This window comes from Mobula hypostoma, chromosome 3, assembly GCF_963921235.1.
Source record: "Mobula hypostoma chromosome 3, sMobHyp1.1, whole genome shotgun sequence".
Lineage (NCBI taxonomy): Eukaryota > Metazoa > Chordata > Chondrichthyes > Myliobatiformes > Myliobatidae > Mobula > Mobula hypostoma.
The window spans coordinates 1364964-1386081 of record NC_086099.1 but is presented as its reverse complement, the minus strand read 5'-3'; the positions used below and the strand labels follow the sequence as shown (position 1 = coordinate 1386081).

Here is a 21118-nt window from a genome sequence, read left to right as displayed (position 1 = left end):
TCTACACGGTAGGCTTATTCAGAAAGTCAGAAAGCATGGGATCCAGGGAAGTTTGGCCAGGTGGATTCAGAATTAGCTTGCCTGCAGAAGGCAGAGGGTGGTGGTGGAGGGAGTACATTCAGATTGGAGGATTGTGACTAGTGGTGTCCCACAAGGATCTGTTCTGGGACCTCTACTTTTCGTGATTTTTATTAACGACCTGGATGTTGGGGTAGAAGGTTGGGTTGTCAAGTTTTCAGACGACACAAAGGTTGGTGGTGTTGTAGATAGTGTAGAGTATTGTCAAAGATTGCAGAGAGACATTGATAGTATGCAGAAGTGAGCTGAGAAGCGGCAGATGGAGTTCAACCGGGAGAAGTGTGAGGTGGCACACTTTGGAAGGACAAACTCCAAGGCAGAGTACAAAGTAAATAGCAGGGTACTTGGTAGTGTGGAAGAGCAGAGGGATCTCGGGGTACATGTCTCCAGATCCTGAAAGTTGCCTCACAGGTAGATAGGGTAGTTAAGAAAGTTTATGGGGTATTAGCTTTCATAAGTCGAGGGATAGGTTTTAAGAGTCGCGATGTAATGATGCAGCTCTATAAAACTCTGGTTAGGCCACACTTGGAGTACTGCGTCGGGTTCTGGTCGCCTCATTATCGGAAGGATGGGGAAGCATTGGAAAAGGTGCAGAGAAGATTTACCAGGATGCTGCCTGGTTTAGAGAGTATGCATTATGATCAGAGATTAAGGGAGCTAGGGCTTTACTCTTTGGAGAGAAGGAGGATGAGAGGAGACATGATAGAGGTGTACAAGATAATAAGATGAATAGATAGCGGAATGGATAGCCAGCGCCTCTTCCCCAGTGCACCACTGCTCAATACAAGAGGACATGGATTTAAGGTAAGGGGTGGGAAGTTTAAAGGGGATATTTGAGGAAGGTATTTTACCCAGAGAGTGTTTGGTGCGTGGAATGCACTGCCTGAGTCAGTGGTGGAGGCAGATACACTAGTGAAGTTTAAGAGAGTACTAGACAGGTATATGGAGGAATCTAAGGTGGGGGCTTATATGAGAGGCAGGGTTTGATGGTCGGCACAACATTGTGGGCCGAAGGACCTGTACTGTGCTGTACTATTATATGTTCTATGTTCATTCCCTGAGACTGTAGCGCCCGTAGTGGACAATCGCGGTACTGCAGGGGATAAGCAGCTCCCCGAAAGTGAAAGCATTTTGAATCAGGAAGTGCCGGGAGTTAACATGGCTTCGAAAGGACAGGGCGAGAGTTGGACCGAAGAGTTAATTTGTCCTGTCTGCCTGGATTTGTTCACCGATCCGGTTATACTACAGTGTGGGCACAACTTCTGTCGCTCTTGTATTACACGGTGTTGGGAAAGGGAGGGGAAAAACTGCTGCCCGGAATGTGAAGAGGTGTTTGCTGACCGCACCCTCAGGGTCAATCAGGCCTTAGCAAATCTGGCTGAAAAAGCTCGAAATCTAAAGCTGAATCCGAAAGGGAAGCAATGCGAGGAACATGAGGAAGAACTGAAGCTGTTTTGTGAAACGGACAAGACACTGATCTGTCTGATCTGTAGAGATGCGCAGGAACACAGAGAGCACAATTTCATGCCGATTAAAGAAGCTGTTACAATCTACAAGGTAAAACTAACCCGAATTCGATACTTATCCCATCATCCACACTGCACGAGCCTCCAGAACCAACATATTATTGACCGGAACTTTCGCCATTTCCATCAGGATTCTACCACCAAGCACAGCTTTCCCTCCCACAGCCCACCTCCACCCCTCCCCTCAACTCTCCGCTCTCTGAAGGGATCACTCTCTACGTAACTCACGTACCGACTCGCTACCCCCACTGATCTCCCTCCTGGCATTGATACCTGCAAGCGGGACAAGTGAGAAGCTGACCCCTACACCTCCTCCCTCGTCACCATTCAGGGCCCCAAACAGCCCCAGTTCCTCCCGTTTCTTCCATCCTCGATTGTCCTGTCGTATTAGATTCATTCTTCAGCTCTTTACCTCTTCCACCAGCCCCTCTCAGCTTCTCACTTTATCACCCTCCACTCACGTTGTCTCACCCGTCACCTGTCAGCTGGTTATCACCCCCAACATTTTTATTCTGACTTCCCATTGCTTCTCAGTCCCAATGAAGTGTCTCATCCCGAAACGTCGACTGTTTACTTCCGCTGCATAGATGCTGCCTGACTCAGTGAGTTCCTCCACCATTTTGTGTACGATAATGGGTTTGATCACCTGTTTCATTTGTTGCATTTTTAAAAAAAAAATTTCCTTCGCTCTCTGACTTCCAGGATCAACTAAAATCTTCCTTAGGCTCTCTCATAAAAAAGAAATCAGACTTCCTGGAAAAGGAGCAGCGACAGAAAGAGAAGATTTCCGGAGTTCGGGTGAGGCTTCCTGAGCGGAATTTCCGATATTATTGGATAGTTTTGCTCCCTTTAAAGCAGAATAGCAGAGTATCGCATCTCCAGCGACCTGGGTTCGATCCTGACCTCTGGTGCTGTCTGTGTGGAGTTCACATGTTCTCCCTGTGACCATGATAGTTTCAGAGACATCCCAAGGACAGGGTTAAAAATACCCTGTGAGGGTGGGAGAGGGTGAATGTGGATCAGGTGGGAGTTAATGGGTCCATGAGGAAGGAAAGGTTTCAGGAAAACGTGAAAGAATGGGTTGAACTACCATGGTCTTCAATGGACGGAATGGTCACAATGTCATCAGGAAATACAACACATCAGTACAGTAAATTAATCTTCACCTTTCATTCGACAGGAACAGTCACACAGTGTTCAGTCCCACATCACATCCCAGTGTGCTGAACTACGCCAGATTATCACTGAGAAAGAGCAGCGCTTTCTCAGGGATCTCAGGGAAGAAGAGGAGAGGATTCTAATTCCAATGGAGAAAAATCTTCGTGAGATTCAAAAGAATATAAGGATAAATCAGCAGGAAATCTCTAAGTTAAAGGAACAGATAGATCAAAGTGACAGTGTGATATTTCTCAAGGTGAGGGATCATATTTCAATTTGCTCCTGACAAAGGGCACTAAATGAACAATGATATATTTGTAATAAACACAGCACAGAGGCAAATTCTAACAAATCAATTGCCACTGTTGGCGACCTCGAACAGATTGTCATACTTGCATGACGCGCCCTCCAATCACTCCAATAATGACGTTCAAAAAGGTCGAAGATACTTATTCGATCCATTCTTAGCAACATATAATCTTGAAGCATAGAAACATAGAAAGCTTACAACACAATAAAGGCCCTTCGGCCCCCGAAGCTGTACCGAATATGTCCTTACCTTGGAACTACCTAGGCTTTACCCATAGCCCTCTAGTTTTCTAAGCTCCATGTAGCCATCCAGGAGTCTCTTAGAAGACCCTATCATTTTCGCCTCCACCACCGCCACGGGACATTCCACGCACTCATCACTCTGCACAAAAAACACTTACGCCCCATATCACTTCTATGACCTACTTCCAAGCACCTTGAAACTATGCCCTCTCGTGTTAGCCATTTCAGCCCTGGGAAAAGGCCTCTGTCCACACAATCAATGCCTCTCATCATCTTATACACCTCTATCAGGTCACCTCTCATCCTCCGTCGCTCCAAGGAGAAAAGACCGAGTTCACTCAACCTATTCTCATAAGGTATGCTCCCCAATCCAGGCAACGTCCTTGTAAATCTCCTCTGTACCCTTTCTATGATTTCCACATCCTTCCTGTAGTGAGGCAACCAGAACTGAGCACAGTGCTCCAAGTGGGGTCTGACCAGGGTCCTATATAGCTGCAACATTACCTCTCGGCGCTTAAACTGAATCCCACGATTTATGAAGGCCCGCATGCCTTCTTAATGCTCCTTATGCCCAAAACAAGTACGAATACGTAACTTATTCCCTTCACCTTTACCACACCCCACTCACGTGACTAGTTACCATAGTAATCACAAAACACAGAAAACAATGCAGACGGAAAGCAGATTCATTGCTCCTACACACAGCACTTATAAATGGCAATAAACTTTCTCTCCAGACAATTGACTCAACTATTCAAGAGCTGCTGATTGTGTCCTTACTTACCATATTAAATATCTTCTGAAACTCCCATTAACACCCAGTTCCAGTCAGAGGCTGTGAGTACGTCTGGTGTGGAGGGTGTGAGGGTCTCTCTGTCAATCACTGAGAACAAAGAATGGGACCCACACATCAGACTTATCCTCCATATCCGGTTTCCGTCAAATTTGGGAAACTTTCACTGTCTTTTTGCATTTTAAAATAAGGTTTACATCGGAATATATTCCATTCATCGTAAACAGGCCATTCGGTCTATCTTCTATCAATTTCCGTCCTTCACTACCCTCCTCCCACCTACTCATCACCCAGCAACAGTGCCCCAAACTCCATGGTCCCTCATGTGTTTCTTCAGCTTCCCCATTAACATTCAATCTCTGCTGTTCTGCTTCTACCACTCCTGTGGCAGTGAGGTCCACATCCTCTTCACTGTATTTCTTGCACGTTTTATCTTTGTCTTGAGGTCTCACCATTAATAGATACTTTCTCCACCCACTCCCCATCAAATCCATCACTAATCTTAAATTCCTCCATCTTATCATCCTGACATCTTATCCAGATAAAAATGCACTACCTGCCCCGCCTTTCCTGTAAGTTTCACAGAAACATAGAAACATAGAAAATATGGTGTAAGTTGTGGTCTAACTTTAAGAAGCATTCTTTGTAATTTACTCTGTTGTTCGTGTGTTTGTGAGTGACTGTGGGAGTGGGAATTTTTAACACCTTGTAATGATTTGGATGAAATTCAGGACGTTGACAGTAAGTCTAAGTCTAAACAAATTTGTGTTTTTATTTATTTCAGGAGGAATCTCGTCGGAACAGAAGGTAGGACACGTTCTTTAATGAAACCCTGTATGGATTTGGAAAATTGTTCAAAATTGCAGTTAATAAGCATCACTTTAATATTTACAGGATTAATGACGATGTCCAGGAATTGTCAGTGATAGATGAGGTCCTCTCGGTTGGAAAATTCGATCTCCCCTATTTGTTGAAAACTCTGCTCAGAGAAACACTTGATGCCATTAATCGAGGTAAAACTTTCATGGATTCGTTTCTCTTTGTTTCTGAGACAATTAAGTTATAATTTGAAGCATAATTTTTCTGAAATACTGGGCTGAAGGGGAACTGAAATTATTTCCACATCAACCCCACCGACTGGGGGGCATCACTGTCACATGGTCAGCTGGAGATGTCAGACCCCTGAACACATCAGCATAGGGTCACAGTGCAACCAATACACGGGATTGGCAGATGAACCACTGTGTCCCGATCCCAGGCACATTGCACTGAACACCAAGACATGAGTCTGAATCTACTAGCGGAGCTTGGAATTCAATACTGACTTGATGATATTGTAGGGAATAAAAGCGGGTATCAGTGTGGTGACTGGGGTTGTCAGATAAATACACAAATCGCTGGGGCGCTGCTCCCCAGTCGGACCGGTCTGTGACTGCAGACTCCGATTGATCAGGTTTCTCCCCTGCTGGACGTGGGAATCACACTACCACATAGAAGCATTGAGACACTGAGTCCGGACACACACACAGCATGGCCATCGGTCAAGATCACCCTCCTGAGGAATGTCACATCGGGAGAAGCACACCCAGCACAACCGGCCTGGCAAAGCTCCTCACACACATACACAACAAGGATTGGCTGGTTGCAGGCAGAGCCTCAGCAATGTACGTTGTTAATTGCAAATGTTGCTCTGTTATTTATGAAGGGTGGGAGGCAGTAGAAAGGAAACTATAGACCTGTTAGCCTGCTATCAGTGTTTGAGAAGTTGTTGGAATCGATTGTTAGAGATGAGATTACGGAGTACCTGGAGGCACATGACGAGATAGGCTAAAGCTAGCATGGTTTCCTGAAAGGAAAATCCTGCCTGGACTAACCTACTGCAATTCTTTGAGGAAAATACAAGCAGGGTAGACAAAGGAGACGCAATAGCTGTGGTGTACTTGGATTTTCCGAAGGCCTTTAACAAGGTGCCACACATGAAGCTGCTTAGCAAGATAAGAGCCTATGTAATGACAGGGAAGTTACTAGCGTGGGTGGAGCATTGGCTGATCAGCAGGAAACAGAGAATGGCGATAAAGGGATCCTATTCTGGCTGGCTGCTGATTATTAGTGGAGTTCCACAGGGGTCAGTGTTGGGAGAGCCACTTTTTACAATTTATGTCAATGATTTGGGCTGCGGTATTAATGGATTTGTGGCTATATCTGCTGGTGATACAAAGATAGGTAGAGGAGCGGGTAGTGTTGATGAAACAGAGAGCCTGCAGAGAGACATAGATAGTTTAGGGGAATGGGCATAAAAGTGGCAAATGAAATACAATGTTGGAAAGTGTATGGTCATGCACTTTGGTGGAAGAAATAAACGGGCAGACTATTATTTAGATAGGGAGAGAACTCAAAATGCAGAGATGCAAAGGGACTTGGGAGTCCTTGTGCAGGATACCCTAAAGGGTATCCAGGGTGAGTAGATTGTGAAGAAGACGAATGCAATGTTGCCATTCATTTCTCGAGGTATAGAATATAAGAGCAGGGATATGATGTTGAGGGTCTATAAGGCACTCGTGAGAACACACTTGGAGTATTATGTGCAGTTTGGGGTCCTTATTTTCGTCGTTAGGTCGCATCTGAAATTTCCAGTTGGCGGACGATTTCCCTCCAGGCCGCTCTCTCCCAATCCTATATTGAGACTGACATATTGGGAAATCATGTACTTGGCAGGTTACAGCAGTGGTTTGCCTTTGCCTTCTGCCGGATGAGTTTAAAGAGATCGCCACCTCTCTTTTTGGTAGATCATCTGCTTGCAAGACAACCATTGTCTTCCAAGGTTGTAGCTCTTCCGCCGTCCCCACCAGTCTCCTACTGGGTCCGCCGTTGGCCACCGCTCGTAACCCAGAGCAAGTGACCCTTACCAGGAGCTAACGGCCGGGTCAGCTGGACCTGGGGCGAATCGCAAGGGAGGGGTCGACCACACCCTTAGGGCCAACTTAAGGCCCTGCTACCCCTATTTTAGAAAGGATATACTGACATTGGAGAGGGTTCAGAGTAGATTCACGAGAATGATTCCAGCAATGAAAGTATTGCCGTATGAGGAACGTCTGGCAGCTCTTGGGCTGTATTCCCTGGAGTTCAGGAGAATGAGGGGGGAATCTCATAGAAACATTCCGAATGTTAAAAGGCCTGAACAGATTAGATATGGCAAAGTTATTTCCCAGGGTAGGAGATTCTGGGACAAGAGGGCACGACTTCATGATTGAAGGACGTCCTTTTAGAACTGAGATGCGGAGAAATTACTTTAGTCAGAGGGTGGTAGATCTGTGGAATTTGTTGCCACGAGTGGCTCTGGAGGCCAAGTCATTGGGTGCATTTGAGACAGAGATAGATAGGTTCTTGATTAGCCAGGGCATCAAAGGATATGGGGTGAAAGCAGGGGAGTGGAGATGACTGGAAGAATTGGATCAGCCCATGATGGAATGGTGGAGCAGAATCGACGGGCCGAATAGCCTATTTCAGCTCCAATATCTTATGGTCCTATGATTGTTTCCCTCAGTAACTTGGAAAACCATTCTCTTCCGACAAAGTAATTTCTTTATTTGAACAACTCACACACGTCACAGATTGTCGACACATACTAGACATGTGATGATACACTGTAACATAGAAGTACTTCAATGTTCTCACTCTCCTTCAGTGTGTACACTGATAATCACTATAACAAACACGCGCGCGCACACACACGCGTACCCGCACACACACACACACACAAACGTATCATCTGAGTTCATTAGAGTGTGACACACAGACAAATAGACAGGCGCAAATCACCATTTAGGAATGAAATGTGCTGTCCTTACCCAGTTTGTCTGTTCTGTGGCACTGAGCTGCCCTCTGACGTGTCGTCACATTACAGTTCACAGACAGACTCCAGGGTGACATTCCTCAGGAGGGTGATCTAGGATTGGCTTTAGCAATTATGCCTCTTTCTGCAGCATCTGTTGACAGCAAATCCCATAAACTCCCCTCCTTCTCTGTGAGATAGCTACCCCGTAGATCCTATTTCAACTTAAATACATGCCATCTTGGGCTGGAAAGGCTTTGTTGGTAAAAAAAAAAATGAATCAAATCCTCAGAGAAAGGAGGCATAGGATTGGAAGATAGTCATAGTCATACTTTATTTACAAGATAGTCGTACTTTGTGTACAAGATAATAAGAGGAATAGATAGAGTGGATAGCCAGCGCCTCTTCCCCGGGGCACCACTGCTCAAAACAAGAGGACATGGCTTTAAGGTAAGGGGTGGGAAGTTCAAGGGGGATATTAGAGGAAGGTTTTTTACTCAGAGAGTGGTTGGTGTGTGGAATGCACTGCCTGAGCCAGTAGTGGAGGCAGATACAGTAGTTAAGTTTAAGAGACTACTAGACAGGTATATGGAGGAATTTAAGGTGGGGGCTTATATAGAAACATAGAAACATAGAAAATAGGTGCAGGAGTAGGCCATTCGGCCCTTCGAGCCTGCACCGCCATCTATTATGATCATGGCTGATCATCCAACTCAGAAAGCCGCCCCAGCCTTCCCTCCATACCCCCTGACCCCCGTAGCCACAAGGGCCATATCTAACTCTCTCTTAAATATAGCCAATGAACTGGCCTCAACAGTTTCCTGTGGCAGAGAATTCCACAGATTCACCACTCTCTGTGTGAAGAAGTTTTTCCTAATCTCGGTCCTAAAAGGCTTCCCCTCTATCGTCAAACTGTGACCCCTCGTTCTGGACTTCCCCAACATCGGGAACAATCTTCCTGCATCTAGCCTGTCCAATCCCTTTAGGATCTTATACGTTTCAATCAGATCCCCCCTCAATCTTCTAAATTCCAACGAGTACAAGCCCAATTCATCCAGTCTTTCTTCATATGAAAGTCCCGCCATCCCAGGAATCAATCTGGTGAACCTTCTTTGTACTTCCTGTATGGCAAAAATGTCTTTCCTCAGATTAGGGGACCAAAACTGCACACAATACTCCAGGTGTGGTCTCACCAAGGGCTTGTACAACTGCAGTAGTACCTCCCTGCTCCTGTACTCGAATCCTCTCGCTATAAATGCCAGCATACCATTCGCCTTTTTCACCGCCTGCTGTACCTGCATGCCCACTTTCAATGACTGGTGTATAATGACACCCAGGTCTTGTTGCACCTCCCCTTTTCCTAATCGGCCACCATTCAGATAATAATCTGTTTTCCTATTTTTGCCACCAAAGTGGATAACTTCACATTTATCCACATTAAATTTCATCTGCCATGAATTTGCCCACTCACCCAACCTATCCAAGTCACCCTGCATCCTCTTAGCATCCTCCTCACTGCTAACACTGCCACCCAGCTTCGTGTCATCCGCAAACTTGGAGATGCTGCATTTAATTCCCTCATCCAAGTCATTAATATATATTGTAAACAACTGGGGTCCCAGCACTGAGCCTTGCGGTACCCCACTAGTCACCGCCTGCCATTGTGAAATGGTCCCGTATGGGAGGCAGGGTTTGATGGTCGGCACAACATTGTGGGCCGAAGGGCCTGTACTGTGCTGAACTATTCTATGTTCTATGTTCTATGTTTATTGATCCCAGGGGAAATTGATTTTCATTACAGTTGCCCCAATCAAGAATAGAGTATAAATATAGCAACATAAAACCATAAATAATTAAATAGTAATATGCAAATTATGCCAGCAAATAAGTCCAGGACCAGCCTATTGGCTCAGGGTGTCTGACCCTCCAAGGGAGGGGTTGTAAAGTTTGATGGCCACAGATGGAATGACTTCCTATGTCGCTCAGTGTTGCATCTCGGTGGAATGAGTCTCTGGCTGAATGTACTCCTGTGCTCACCCAGTACATTATGTAGTGGATGGGAGACATTGTCCAAGATGGCATGCAACTTAGACAGCATCCTCTTTTCAGACACCACCGTCAGAGAGTCCAGTTCCATCCCCACAACATCACTGGCCTTACGAATGAGTTTGTTGATTCTGTTGGTGTCTGCTACCCTCAGCCTGCTGCCCCAGCACACAACAGCAAACATGATCGCATTGGCCACCACAGACTACAATGATGTAGAATCATTGTGCGTAGAGTTAAGAAACTGTGAGGGTAATAAAATCTCGATGGAAATTATATTCAGACCTTCAAATAATAGCCTGGTTAGGAGATACAGATTACTCCAGGAGGAAGAAAAGACTTGTAAAATGGACGTGACAGTGGTTATGGGGGATTTCGATGTGCAGGTAGATTGGGAAAATCGTATTGGAGATGCATCCCAAGAGAGGGTATTTGTAGAATGCCTCCGAGATGGCTTTTTAGAACAGCTTGCGGTTGAGCCCACGGGGAGAAGGGAAATTCTGGAGTCGGATTTGTGCAGTGAACCAGATTTGATCAGACAGCTTAAGGTAAAGGAACTGATTCTATGTTAAATTGATAGAATTCACTCCACAGTTAGAGAGAGAGAGAAGATGAAGTCAGACGAATCAGTATTAGAGTGGAGTAACGGGAATGATAGAGGCGTGAGAGAGTACCTCGCCAAGGCAGATTGGAATGCAACATGAGCAGGGACCGTGGCAGAACAGCAAATTTGCAGTTTCTGGGGACAAATCGGAAGCCGCAGGATAGATACATCTCAAAGATGAAGAAGTGTTCTAAAGGGAGGGTGAGGTAACTGTGTGTTAGACACGGGAAGTCAAAGACAGCAAAAAAATAGCATCATGAGAGAAAGGATGAGATGTGAGGAAAAACTAGCCAACAATACACAAGAGGATTTATTTTCCAATATATAAACAGGAAAAGAGAGGTGAGAGTGGATAATGGACCTCCAGAAAATGAAGATCGAGATGTAGAAATGGGGGACAAAGACATGTCAGAGGTACTTGCTGAGCACTTTGTGTGAGTCCTCACTGTGGAAGATATTCGACATCAGACCCAGGCAATGAACAAACGACGATGCGGAAGCAGCGTGCATGTGGCAAAATCTGCAATAACGATCGCGGCTTGAAGATCCACCAAGCGAGGATGAGTGATTGGCGGGAGCAGGAGCAGCACAACGCGCAGGTGTCCAACCTGGTGAGACGAAGGAGGGGCCAGGCCCGGAGTCACCCCATAGTGCCCGGAACCTCCAAGTGTTGCAAACTAATCCCTCGAACATGAAGTCTAACAGGAGGCGGATCAAATGGCCTGCAGCTAACATGACTTCACTGTGGAAGCAGTTTGATGAAGATGTTAACCAAATTCTGGAGGCAACGGCAAAGGGAGGGGTTGATAGGAAGCTGCAGCAGGCTGGATGGAGAGCGAGGTGTCTCCCAGTGGAGGTTGGTTGTAGGGGATTCGTAGCCCGTTCTTTAGTTAGAGCCTTCAGCATTTTGGGCATCGAGGGAGATAGGAAGAGGAGAGCCATCCGCAGTACCACCGATGCAGCAGAGAGGGCCTCAAGATGGCTGTGGCTCAAAAGAGGGGAGCCATGGAGTCATAAGTAGCTAGACATCTGGACACAAGCTGGGGTCTGATCAGCCCCGGCTGGGTCACCTGGAGGAGGTTGTATGATGTTGAAAGACCCGAAACACCCGATGATTCCAGGAACATCGGTTGACAAGACATGAGGTTGCCTTGGCAGTCAAAGTGAAGGATAATCCAAAGAGCTTTTACAAGTATATTAAGAGCAAAAGGATTGTAAGGGATAAGATTGGTCCTCTGGAAGATAAGAGTGGTCGGCTTTGTGCGGAACCAAAGGAAATGGGGGAGATCTTAAAGAGGTTTTTTGCGTCTGTATTTACTAAGGAAGCTGGCATGAAATCTATGGAATTCAGGGAATCAAGTAGTGAGACCATGGAAAGTGTACAGATTAAAAAGGAGGAGGTGCTTGCTGTCTTGAGGAAAATTAAAGTGGATAAATCCCCGGGACCTGACAGGGTGTTCCCTCGGACCTTGAAGGAGACTCGTGTTGAAATTGCGGGGGCCCTGGCAGAAATATTTAAACTATCGCTGTCTACGGGTGAAGTGCCGGAGGATTGGAGAGTGGCTCATGTTGTTCCGTTGTTTAAAAAAGGATCGAAAAGTAATCCGGGAAATTATAGGCCGGTGAGTTTAACGTCAGTAGTAGGTAAGTTATTGGAGGGAGTACTAAGAGACAGAATCTACAAGCATTTGGATAGACAGGGGCCTATTAGGGAGAGTCAACATGGCTTTGAGCGTGGTAGGTCATGTTTGACCAATCTGTTGGAGTTTTTCGTGGAGGTTACCAGGAAAGTGGATGAAGGGAAGGCAGTGGATATTGTCTACATGGACTTCAGTAAGGCCTTTGACAAGGTCCCGCATGGGAGGTTAGTTAGGAAAATTCAGTCGCTCGGTGTACATGGAGAGGTGGTAAATTGGATTAGACATTGGCTCGATGGAAGAAGCCAGAGAGTGGTGGTAGAGAATTGCTTCTCTGAGTGGAGGCCTGTGACTAGTGGTGTGCCACAGGGATCAGCGCTGGGTCCATTGTTATTTGTCATCTATATCAATGATCTGGATGATAATGTGGTAAATTGGATCAGCAAGTTTGCTGATGATACAAAGATTGGAGGTGTAGTAGACAGTGAGGAAGGTTTTCAGAGCCTGCAGAGGGACTTGGACCAGCTGGAAAAATGGGCTGAAAAATGGCAGATGGAGTTTAATACTGACAAGTGTGAGGTATTGCACGTTGGAAGGACAAACCAACGTAGAACATACAGGGTTAATGGTAAGGCACTGAGGAGTGCAGTGGAACAGAGGGATCTGGGAATACAGATACAAAATTCCCTAATAGTGTCGTCACAGGTAGATAGGGTCGTAAAGAGAGCTTTTGGTACATTGGCCTTTATTAATCGAAGTATTGAGTATAAGAGCTGGAATGTTATGATGAGGTTGTATAAGGCATTGGTGAGGCCGAATCTGGAGTATTGAGTTCAGTTTTGGTCACCAAATTACAGGAAGGATATAAATAAGGTTGAAAGAGTGCAGAGAAGGTTTACAAGCGTAGAAGAATGAGGGGAGATTTGATAGAGGTATATAAAATTATGATGAGTATAGATAGAGTGAATGCAAGCAGGCTTTTTCCACTGAGGCAAGGGGAGAAAAAAAACAGAGGACATGGGTTAAGGGTGAGGGGGGAAAAGTTTAAAGGGAACATTGGGGGGGGGGGCTTCTTCACACAGAGAGTGGTGGGAGTATGGAATGAGCTGCCAGACGAGGTGGTAAATGCGGGTTCTTTTGTAACATTTAAGAATAAATTGGACAGATGCATGGCTGGGAGGTGTATGGAGGGATATGGTCCGTGTGCAGGTCAGTGGGACTAGGCAGAAAATGGTTCGGCACAGCCAAGAAGGGCCAAAAGGCCTGTTTCTGTGCTGTAGTTTCTATCACTAAACATGTGTCCAGAAGCATCAATAGAATTATGTACACAGCAACTTCATACCTTAAAACAAAATGGGAGAAGGAAGGAGGGATAATAATCTCTGAGGAAGACTGGACAATAATATGGAGGTATCAACGTAAGTGTACTAGTTCACAGAAATGGAGGGAGTTTCTGATAAGATAAGATATTTTATTACATCCTCTCAGAAAACCCATATTTGCCGCTTCGCCTGAACGAGGCCGATCGTCAGCCTCGCGACCATGCGTTCCGGTAGGAGAGCCGCTCGTTGCACCTCTCTCGTCCATAGGCTCCACTGTGATGTTTTTTTATCATCTCCATTCTTTTCCCTCTTTCTTGCCCCCATTATCAACTGAGATATTTTTGAAAGAACTTATATTTGATGGATTAACGGGGCAAAATAAGCGTTTTTCCGGAGGAGCTATTGATTTAAGCTGCCATTCTGGACGATGACGTCACTGGAACCCCCGGGCCACGCACTTTCTAACATTGTATTTTATTTGCCACTTTCTTGCCTATTCTCCTAATCTGTTTCCTCAACACTATCTGCCGCTCCACCAATATTCATATCATCTGCAAACAAGACAGTTCATTCCTTGATGTAAATCTTTGATAAACAGCATAAACAGAAGGGGTTGCAACAGCGACCTCTGCTGAACAACACTGGTTGTTGGCAGCCAAACAGAAAAGAATCCCACACTTCACTCCATTTCTATGTGTGCCTCCCACCATCCATCATTCAGCTCCCATTCTCTTCCAGCTCCAGCCCACATCACACATCTCCCCTTCCTGGGGCAACCTGCCAGCAATTTTTCACCACTCCTCAGTCCACAATCACCTCCGACTTTGTCTCATCGCTCCATTTCTTTTCTCTATACTGGCAATCTCCCCTCTCCAACCTCAGTCCTGATGCAGGATTTCAACCCAAAACTCTGACATTTACATTGGGATTACACAATATTAGCAGATTGGGTGAGGCCAGATTATTGGATACATTTCAGTTGGGGTTAGACAATAGTTTGAAAGATTGAGGAACTGCGGTTTTGGTGAACTGGCACGGAGGAGGGATCCATGCCGGCTTCCATCAGTCACTGTCAGATTGAATGAGGGACCTGTTCCTGTGCTGTACTGTTCTATGTTCTCAGTTCCCTGTTTAGAAGAATGAGAGGAGATCTCAGGGCAACACACAATTCTTTCAGGGCTCAACAGTCAGGATGCAGGGAGGATGTTTCCCCGTCTGAGGAGTCAGGAGTCACTGTCTCTTTGGAATTCTCTGCACCGTGGACTGGAGACCTGTGACATGCCGAAGTCGGTGCTGGGGCCGCGGTTGTTTGTCATTCATATCAACGATTTGGATGAGATTTTAGGTGACATAGTTAGTAGGATGACACTAGAATTCATGGTATAGTGGACAGTGAAGAGGGTTATCTAAATTTATAATGGACCCTTGTTCATCTGTAGAGGTGAATTCAGTTACAATGTTTTAAAATACGTCTTGGCAGGTGTGTAGATAAGAAAGGCGTAAAGGAATAATGGGCAAATGGGACTAGCTCATTAAAGTAAATTGGTCGACATGAATAATTAGGGCCGAAGGGCCTCTGTGCCCTCCTGTTTAAATCCATCCAGTATTCACTTACCCCTTTCCCATGTGAATCCACCCGTTCACTTGCTCGTGCCGACTGGCTATTCTCCCTATTTCTTTCTTTCTGTTCTTGAGAACATATGTCAACCTGAAACATGGTCTGTACATCTCTCTCTCCACACATACTCCTGACTCGCTGAGTTGCTCCAGCATGTTGTGTCTGTTGATCGGGAAAACTCTGCTCTCCACCCGATGAAAAACCGCGGGGAGATGCTGGTTGTCCATCCACTGGAGTTGAGGTAAACCTCGGGGACGTTTCCTATTGGCCACCTGACTGTACCAGGGACAGTGCTGCCCACCTTCTCGGCCCCGCTGCCTGAGCCTCGCCGCCTGTACCCGGGGCCTCTCTAATTCTCTGTTTCTCTCCCTCCCCCAAGTCTCTGTCACTCTGGATGTGGAAACGGCGCATCCGCGGCTCGAGGTGTCTGAGGATCGGAAGAGTGTGAGGATGACCTGGACCCGCAGGGATCTCCCTGATGCCGAGAAGAGGTTCACAAAACGGTTTTCTGTGCTGGGATCGGAGGGATTCACAACGGGGAGACATTACTGGGAGGTGGAGGTGGCCGGAATTCGGGACTGGAGGCTGGGAGTCGCCGCAGAGTCTGTGGAGAGGAAAAAAGAGGTCGAAATCAGTCCGGAGACCGGATTCTGGGTCATCAGGCTGGTTGATGACGAGATCAGTGTTGCCTCCTCCCCTGAGTCCCGTCTCCCTGCCGGTCCCATCCCCGGGAGGGTGGGAGTTTATCTCAGTTACGAGTCCGGGACAGTTTCATTTTACAACGTGGAGACCAAATCCCATCTCCACACCTTCACTGGGAATAATTTCACGGGGAAACTTTATCCTTTATTTGCGACTTGGGATGAAAACCAGTGGCTGAGAATTCTCTCTGGTTCCGCTCTGGATCTGTAAACGGGTCGGGTCCCGTGACAGGCCTCAGGAGTAAAGTCCCTGTAAATATAAATATGCGGAGAGAGAAATAAACATGAGATGAGTGTCACAAAAAACTGTGGGTCAATTGTTTAAGAAAAATAACCAGATGGCTTGAGTCGCAAAACTAGATTGAGGTGCTTTTATTTACCTCAAAACAAGACAAAAACTGGAAAAAAAGAAACAATATATATAGCCACCCTCAGAATAAACACAAAAGAAAACTAACCCCAAAGCCTTGGTAACCTGAGGCTTATAACTGCTAAGCCCCTCCCCCTAGACCAACCAAAAGCTAGTTAACTCAATTATCCAATTAAAGATGGTATACTCCACCATCAGCACACCTGTGCAGGTTGCTGCTGCCTCTATATATATTTTTCTCCAAAAATACTTTATTTAGAAATATTACAAAATAAAGTTTTTACATATAAAAAAATTCGTTGACCCTGAGTCTTTATTCAATAAATAAAGTTATTTACAATAAAATTCTGCGTTGATTTTCTGTTCATATACAAATGAAAGATGTTTACAATAAATCGTTCGATAACTCTCAACCCTTGGTCAAGAGTTAAGACTTATTTACAATAAAATTATCAACAATAAAGGCAGGCGTTGGCTCTAATTCCTTTCCCAAATGAACAATTCCACCCATTCCTGGGGCACCATGTTGATTCATCTATCCACACTGCTGATGAGGGGAATACTCCTCCCCACCCGACCCCTCACACTCCCGTGGGTGACGTACCCTAAACCGTGGTCCTTCCCCACCGGGCCTTCGCGGTGACAGCACCAAGTTTGAGTGCATCCCTCAGCACGTATTCCTGCAGACGAGAATGTGCCAGTCGGCAACATTCAGCCACGGACATCTCCATGTGCTGGTAGATCAAGTTTCGGGCCGAGCAAACAGTGTCCTTCACCGAGTTGGTGATCTGCCAGCAGCACCGGATGTTGGTCTCCGTGTTCGTCCCCGAGAACAGCCCGTAGATCAGGGAGTCCCCAGTTACGCAGCTGCTGGGGATGAATCTTCGTACTGTCCCTTCCATTCTCCTCCACACCTTCTTCGCGAACCCACAGTGTGCAAAGAGGTGGGCCACCGACTCCACCCCATTACAGTCCTCCCGTGGGCAGTGGGGTGTGGAGGAACCGTTCCGGGCGTACAGGAGGGCTCTGACTGGGAGGGCCCCTCTCACCGCCAGCCAGGCGAGGTCCTGGCACCTGTTGGTGAGATCTGTCGATGAGGCATTTTGCCAGATGAACTGCACGGTCTGCTCAGGGAACCGCCCCACTGTGTCCATCACGTCCTTCTCCTGCAGCGCCTGCAGGACAGTTCGTGCCGACCACTGCCTGATGGCCCTGTGGTCAAATCCGTTGGCCTTGAAGAATTTTTCTACGAAGGACAGGTATGGAGGCAACGACCAGCTGACAGGGGTGTTGCGCGGGAAAGGGGCCAGACCCATCCTTCGTAGCCAGGGCGACAGGTAGAACCTGGGCACATAGTGGTACGTGGTGCCGACATACCTGGGTTCTACACACAACCTGATGCAGCCACACACGAAGCTGGCCATCAGGGTGAGGGCGACATTGGGGACGTTCTTGCCCCCGTTGTCCAGGGACTTGTGCATGACGGTCCGTCTCACCCGCTCCATCTTGGATCCTCAGACGAATCTGAAGACAGCTCGGGTGATTTCCGAGCTGCAGGAGCGGTGAATGGGCCACACCTGCGCCAAGTACAGCAGCCCTGAGAGCACCTCACACCTGATGACCAGGTTCTTGCCCGTTATCGACAGGGAGCGCCCTCCCCACAGTCCTAGTTTCTGTTTCACCTTGGCAGTCCGCTCCTGCCAGTTCTTGTTGCACGCCTCAGCCCCTCCGAACCAGATCCCCAACACCTTCAAGTGGTCAGACCTGATAGTGAAGGGGACACTGGATCGGTCGGGCCAGTTACCGAAGAGCATGGCTTTGCTCTTCGTGCGGTTGACCCTGGCACCCGACGCTAGCTCGAACTGTTCGCAGATGCTGATCAACCTGCGACCTGACCTCGGATCAGAGCAGAAGACGGTGACGTCGTCCATGTACAGGGAGGGAGGTTTTCACTTGGGTCCCTCCACTGCCTGGCAGCGTCACCCCTCTTATGCCCTCATCCCTCCTGATGGCTTGGGCAAAGGGTGCTATGCAGCAGACAAATAAGACAGGGGAGGGGGACAGCCCTGCCTGACTCCGGACCCGATGGGGAAGCTGTCTGTTTCCCACCCGTTGGCCTGGACTGCCCTACAGATGTCTGCGTAGAGCAGTCTAATCCAATTCCGGATTCCCTCCCCAGATCTCATTTTGGAGAGCACGTCCGCCATGTACGTGTGCGATATCCTGTTGAAGGAAGTCGATGATCGAATTACCGAGGGACGTACAGAGGCCCAGGTTCTGCAACTTCTCAATCAGGATTTTGGGAATGATGGTATTAAATACTGATCTATAGTCGATGAACAGCATACTGACGTAGGTGTTCCTGTTGTGTAGGTATTTTAAAGCCGTGTGAAGAGCCATGGAGTTTACGTCTCCTGTTGACCTATTGTGGCGATAGGCAAATTTCAGTGGGTCCAGGTCCTTGCTGATGCAGGAGTTCAGTCCTGTCATAACCCACCTCTCAAATCATTTCATCACTGTTGATGTGAGTACTACTGGGCGATAGTCACTAAGGCAGCTCACATTATTCTTCTTAGGCACTGGTATAATTGTTGCCTTTTTGAAGTAAGTGGGAACTTCCGCCCGTAGCAATGAGAGGTTGAAATTGTCCTTGAATACTCCCGCTAGTTGGTTGGCGCAGGTTTTCAGAGCCTTACCAGGTACTCTGTTGGACCTTCCGCCTTGCGAGGGTTCACTCTCTTTAAAAACAGTCTAACATCGGTCTCTAAGACAGAGTTACAGGGTCATCATGTGCAGCACGGATCTTCACAGCTGTAGTTGTGTTCTTCCTTTCAAAGCGTGCATAGAAGGCGTTGAGTTCATCTCGTCGTGAAGCATCGCTGCCATTCATACTATTGGGTTTCGCTTTGTAGGAAGTAATGTCTTGCAGTCCCTGCTAGAATTGTCGTGCATCTGATATCGGCACCAACCTCGTTCGAATTTGTCCCTTCAGCCTTGGAATAACCCTCCGCAAATCATACCTGGTACAGTCCTGGGCTCCAGACTTGACTGCCACAGATTTAGCCTTCAGCAGACGACGTACCTCCTGGTTCATCCACGGCTTTTGGTTTGGAAATGTACTGTAAGTCTTTGTAGGCACACACTCATCCACACAGGTTTTAATGAAGTCAGTAACAACTGCAGCATACTCATCCAGGTTCAAAGATGAATCCCTGAATACATTTCAGTCCACCAATTGAAAGCAGTCCTGTAAGCGCTACTGTGCTTAAAGTATCTATAAATGAAACAGCCTTGTGATTCATCACTTTCCCAAATCAGCGGACAACCCAAATCCGTGCGCTCTGGCAAATTCGCTGACACTCCCAAATCTGTGAAAACCCCAAATCCGTGCACTGTCTCAAAGGCACATGCAACTTCTAAAGCAGTGTGCACCCACAAATTTACCGACACTCGAAATCCGTGTGCAACCCGTTATTCGCCAACACATATGTAGCTCCCCTCTGGCCACCCTCAGGGTCGCTCGGCTCGCTGTCGTCTAAGAAAACAGCCTCGGCCCCGGCAAACTGGGTAATAGTTTGTGTGGATGCTGTGTGATGTACCCCACCCCGCCCAAATAACAGACAATACACCAGATACAATTAAATGATATACAGTTTATAGATATTACTGGAACTATATAATTAAAAGAGAATAAAATATAAAAGGAAAATAAAAGGCGCCACACTTATCAAAGTTCAAACTCTTCGTGCACAAAACAGTTGGAGATCAAGGACCCTCTTCTTCACCCTGCGACCCCTCGGACCACCTCGACCGGCCGCCTGGGACCAACAACGGTGGTCGACCAGACGCTCCACACGAGTCCGTCTCCGTCTCCTCGCCGAACGTCCCGCTCGGGGTCCGACCCCGTTAGCGGACTCTCAGCACCTCGTCCATCCTCTGTCTCGCTCTCCCGCCTTCTGCCCCAAAACCCCGTGCATGCAGTATCTTCAAATACACCAAAACCATAACAACTATCCCAATTGTTTAATAGTATATTTCTTATCACACTCTAAACCAGAACAAGCTGCTAGCGCAAACTTTCTCAGCTTTTAACACAACAAAGCCGCATTCCCCACATTAACATAACAAAGACGCTATTTTAATTAGCCTCCGCAGTAACATAAAAGTCGAAACCCCCTTACACTCTCCCCCACCAAATAAAGTCATGTCCTCATGACTTCTAAATAACTCGCTAACCAGTCCTGCAGACACAAAACACACACATACACAGATACACACAGTGACGGTGCTCCCCAAACAGTGGACCTTACTCCCGTCCCACGGGCGCTACATAGGCCAACCTATCTGGGAGCTTCTTAACCCTCTGAGACCTCTGTACCCCCTCACCTAATCCCAAAAGGCTCAGACACTACTAGGGATACCTCGGGCCTGCTTGCCAACTCCTCTCTCACTCAGACCACCACTACAGCTCGGAGCCCCCTGTCCCGTGTCCGGGGCCCCGACTCTCCTCCTTCCTGATCCTGCCGTAACTCGGACAGCCCACAGCTAGCCCTCCCCACTACACCTGACTCAGTGGGAGAAGGGCCAAAGGTCTCTTCCTCAGTCACGGGGAAGTTAGCGAAAGGCAGCATGTACCACACATGCAACACATCATCCTTCAAATCCGTATCCTTCCTCATTCCCTCGATCGGTAGCTGCTGTTTAAGTTTCTCCAAACTGAAACATTTAGCCGGGGCTACCCCTTCAGCCTCCTGCAGTCGAGACGTCAGCTTCTCCGGGGACTCCTTCAACTCTCGCCACAGCCACAGCAGTTCTGACTCTGGGTTCCTGGCCATCTCAATCTGGGACGCAGTTACCCCACCAGCTTCTCCCACCCTGACC

The 21118-nt window shown here is 47.2% G+C and overlaps 1 protein-coding gene across 2 annotated transcripts; it reads left to right on the top strand.

Moving 5' to 3' along the window:
* Window positions 1-1230: 1230 nt before the first annotated feature.
* Window positions 1231-16539, top strand: LOC134343801 (zinc-binding protein A33-like). Of its 2 annotated transcripts, XM_063042545.1 has the most exons (6): window positions 1231-1635; window positions 2307-2402; window positions 2785-3018; window positions 4892-4914; window positions 5002-5120; window positions 15546-16538. In XM_063042545.1, exons 1-6 carry the CDS (start codon window positions 1237-1239, stop codon window positions 16076-16078), a joined length of 1404 nt encoding a protein of 467 aa, XP_062898615.1. In that variant the 5' UTR covers window positions 1231-1236; the 3' UTR covers window positions 16079-16538. The 2 variants fall into 2 exon arrangements, with proteins under 2 accessions (XP_062898615.1, XP_062898616.1); XM_063042546.1 differs by lacking the exon at window positions 2307-2402 and having other exon boundaries at window positions 15546-16539.
* Window positions 16540-21118: the final 4579 nt, after the last annotated feature.

What these genes read in the sequence shown, in the direction of transcription:
- LOC134343801 (XM_063042545.1), top strand. Translation starts at nt 1,237, where the DNA reads ATGGCTTCGAAAGGACAGGGCGAGAGTTGGACCGAAGAGTTAATTTGT. An exon ending in AAGCTGTTACAATCTACAAG is followed by an intron (nt 1,636 to 2,306) that starts GTAAAACTAACC and finishes TCTGACTTCCAG; the next exon opens with GATCAACTAAAATCTTCCTT. An exon ending in ACAGTGTGATATTTCTCAAG is followed by an intron (nt 3,019 to 4,891) that starts GTGAGGGATCAT and finishes TATTTATTTCAG; the next exon opens with GAGGAATCTCGTCGGAACAG.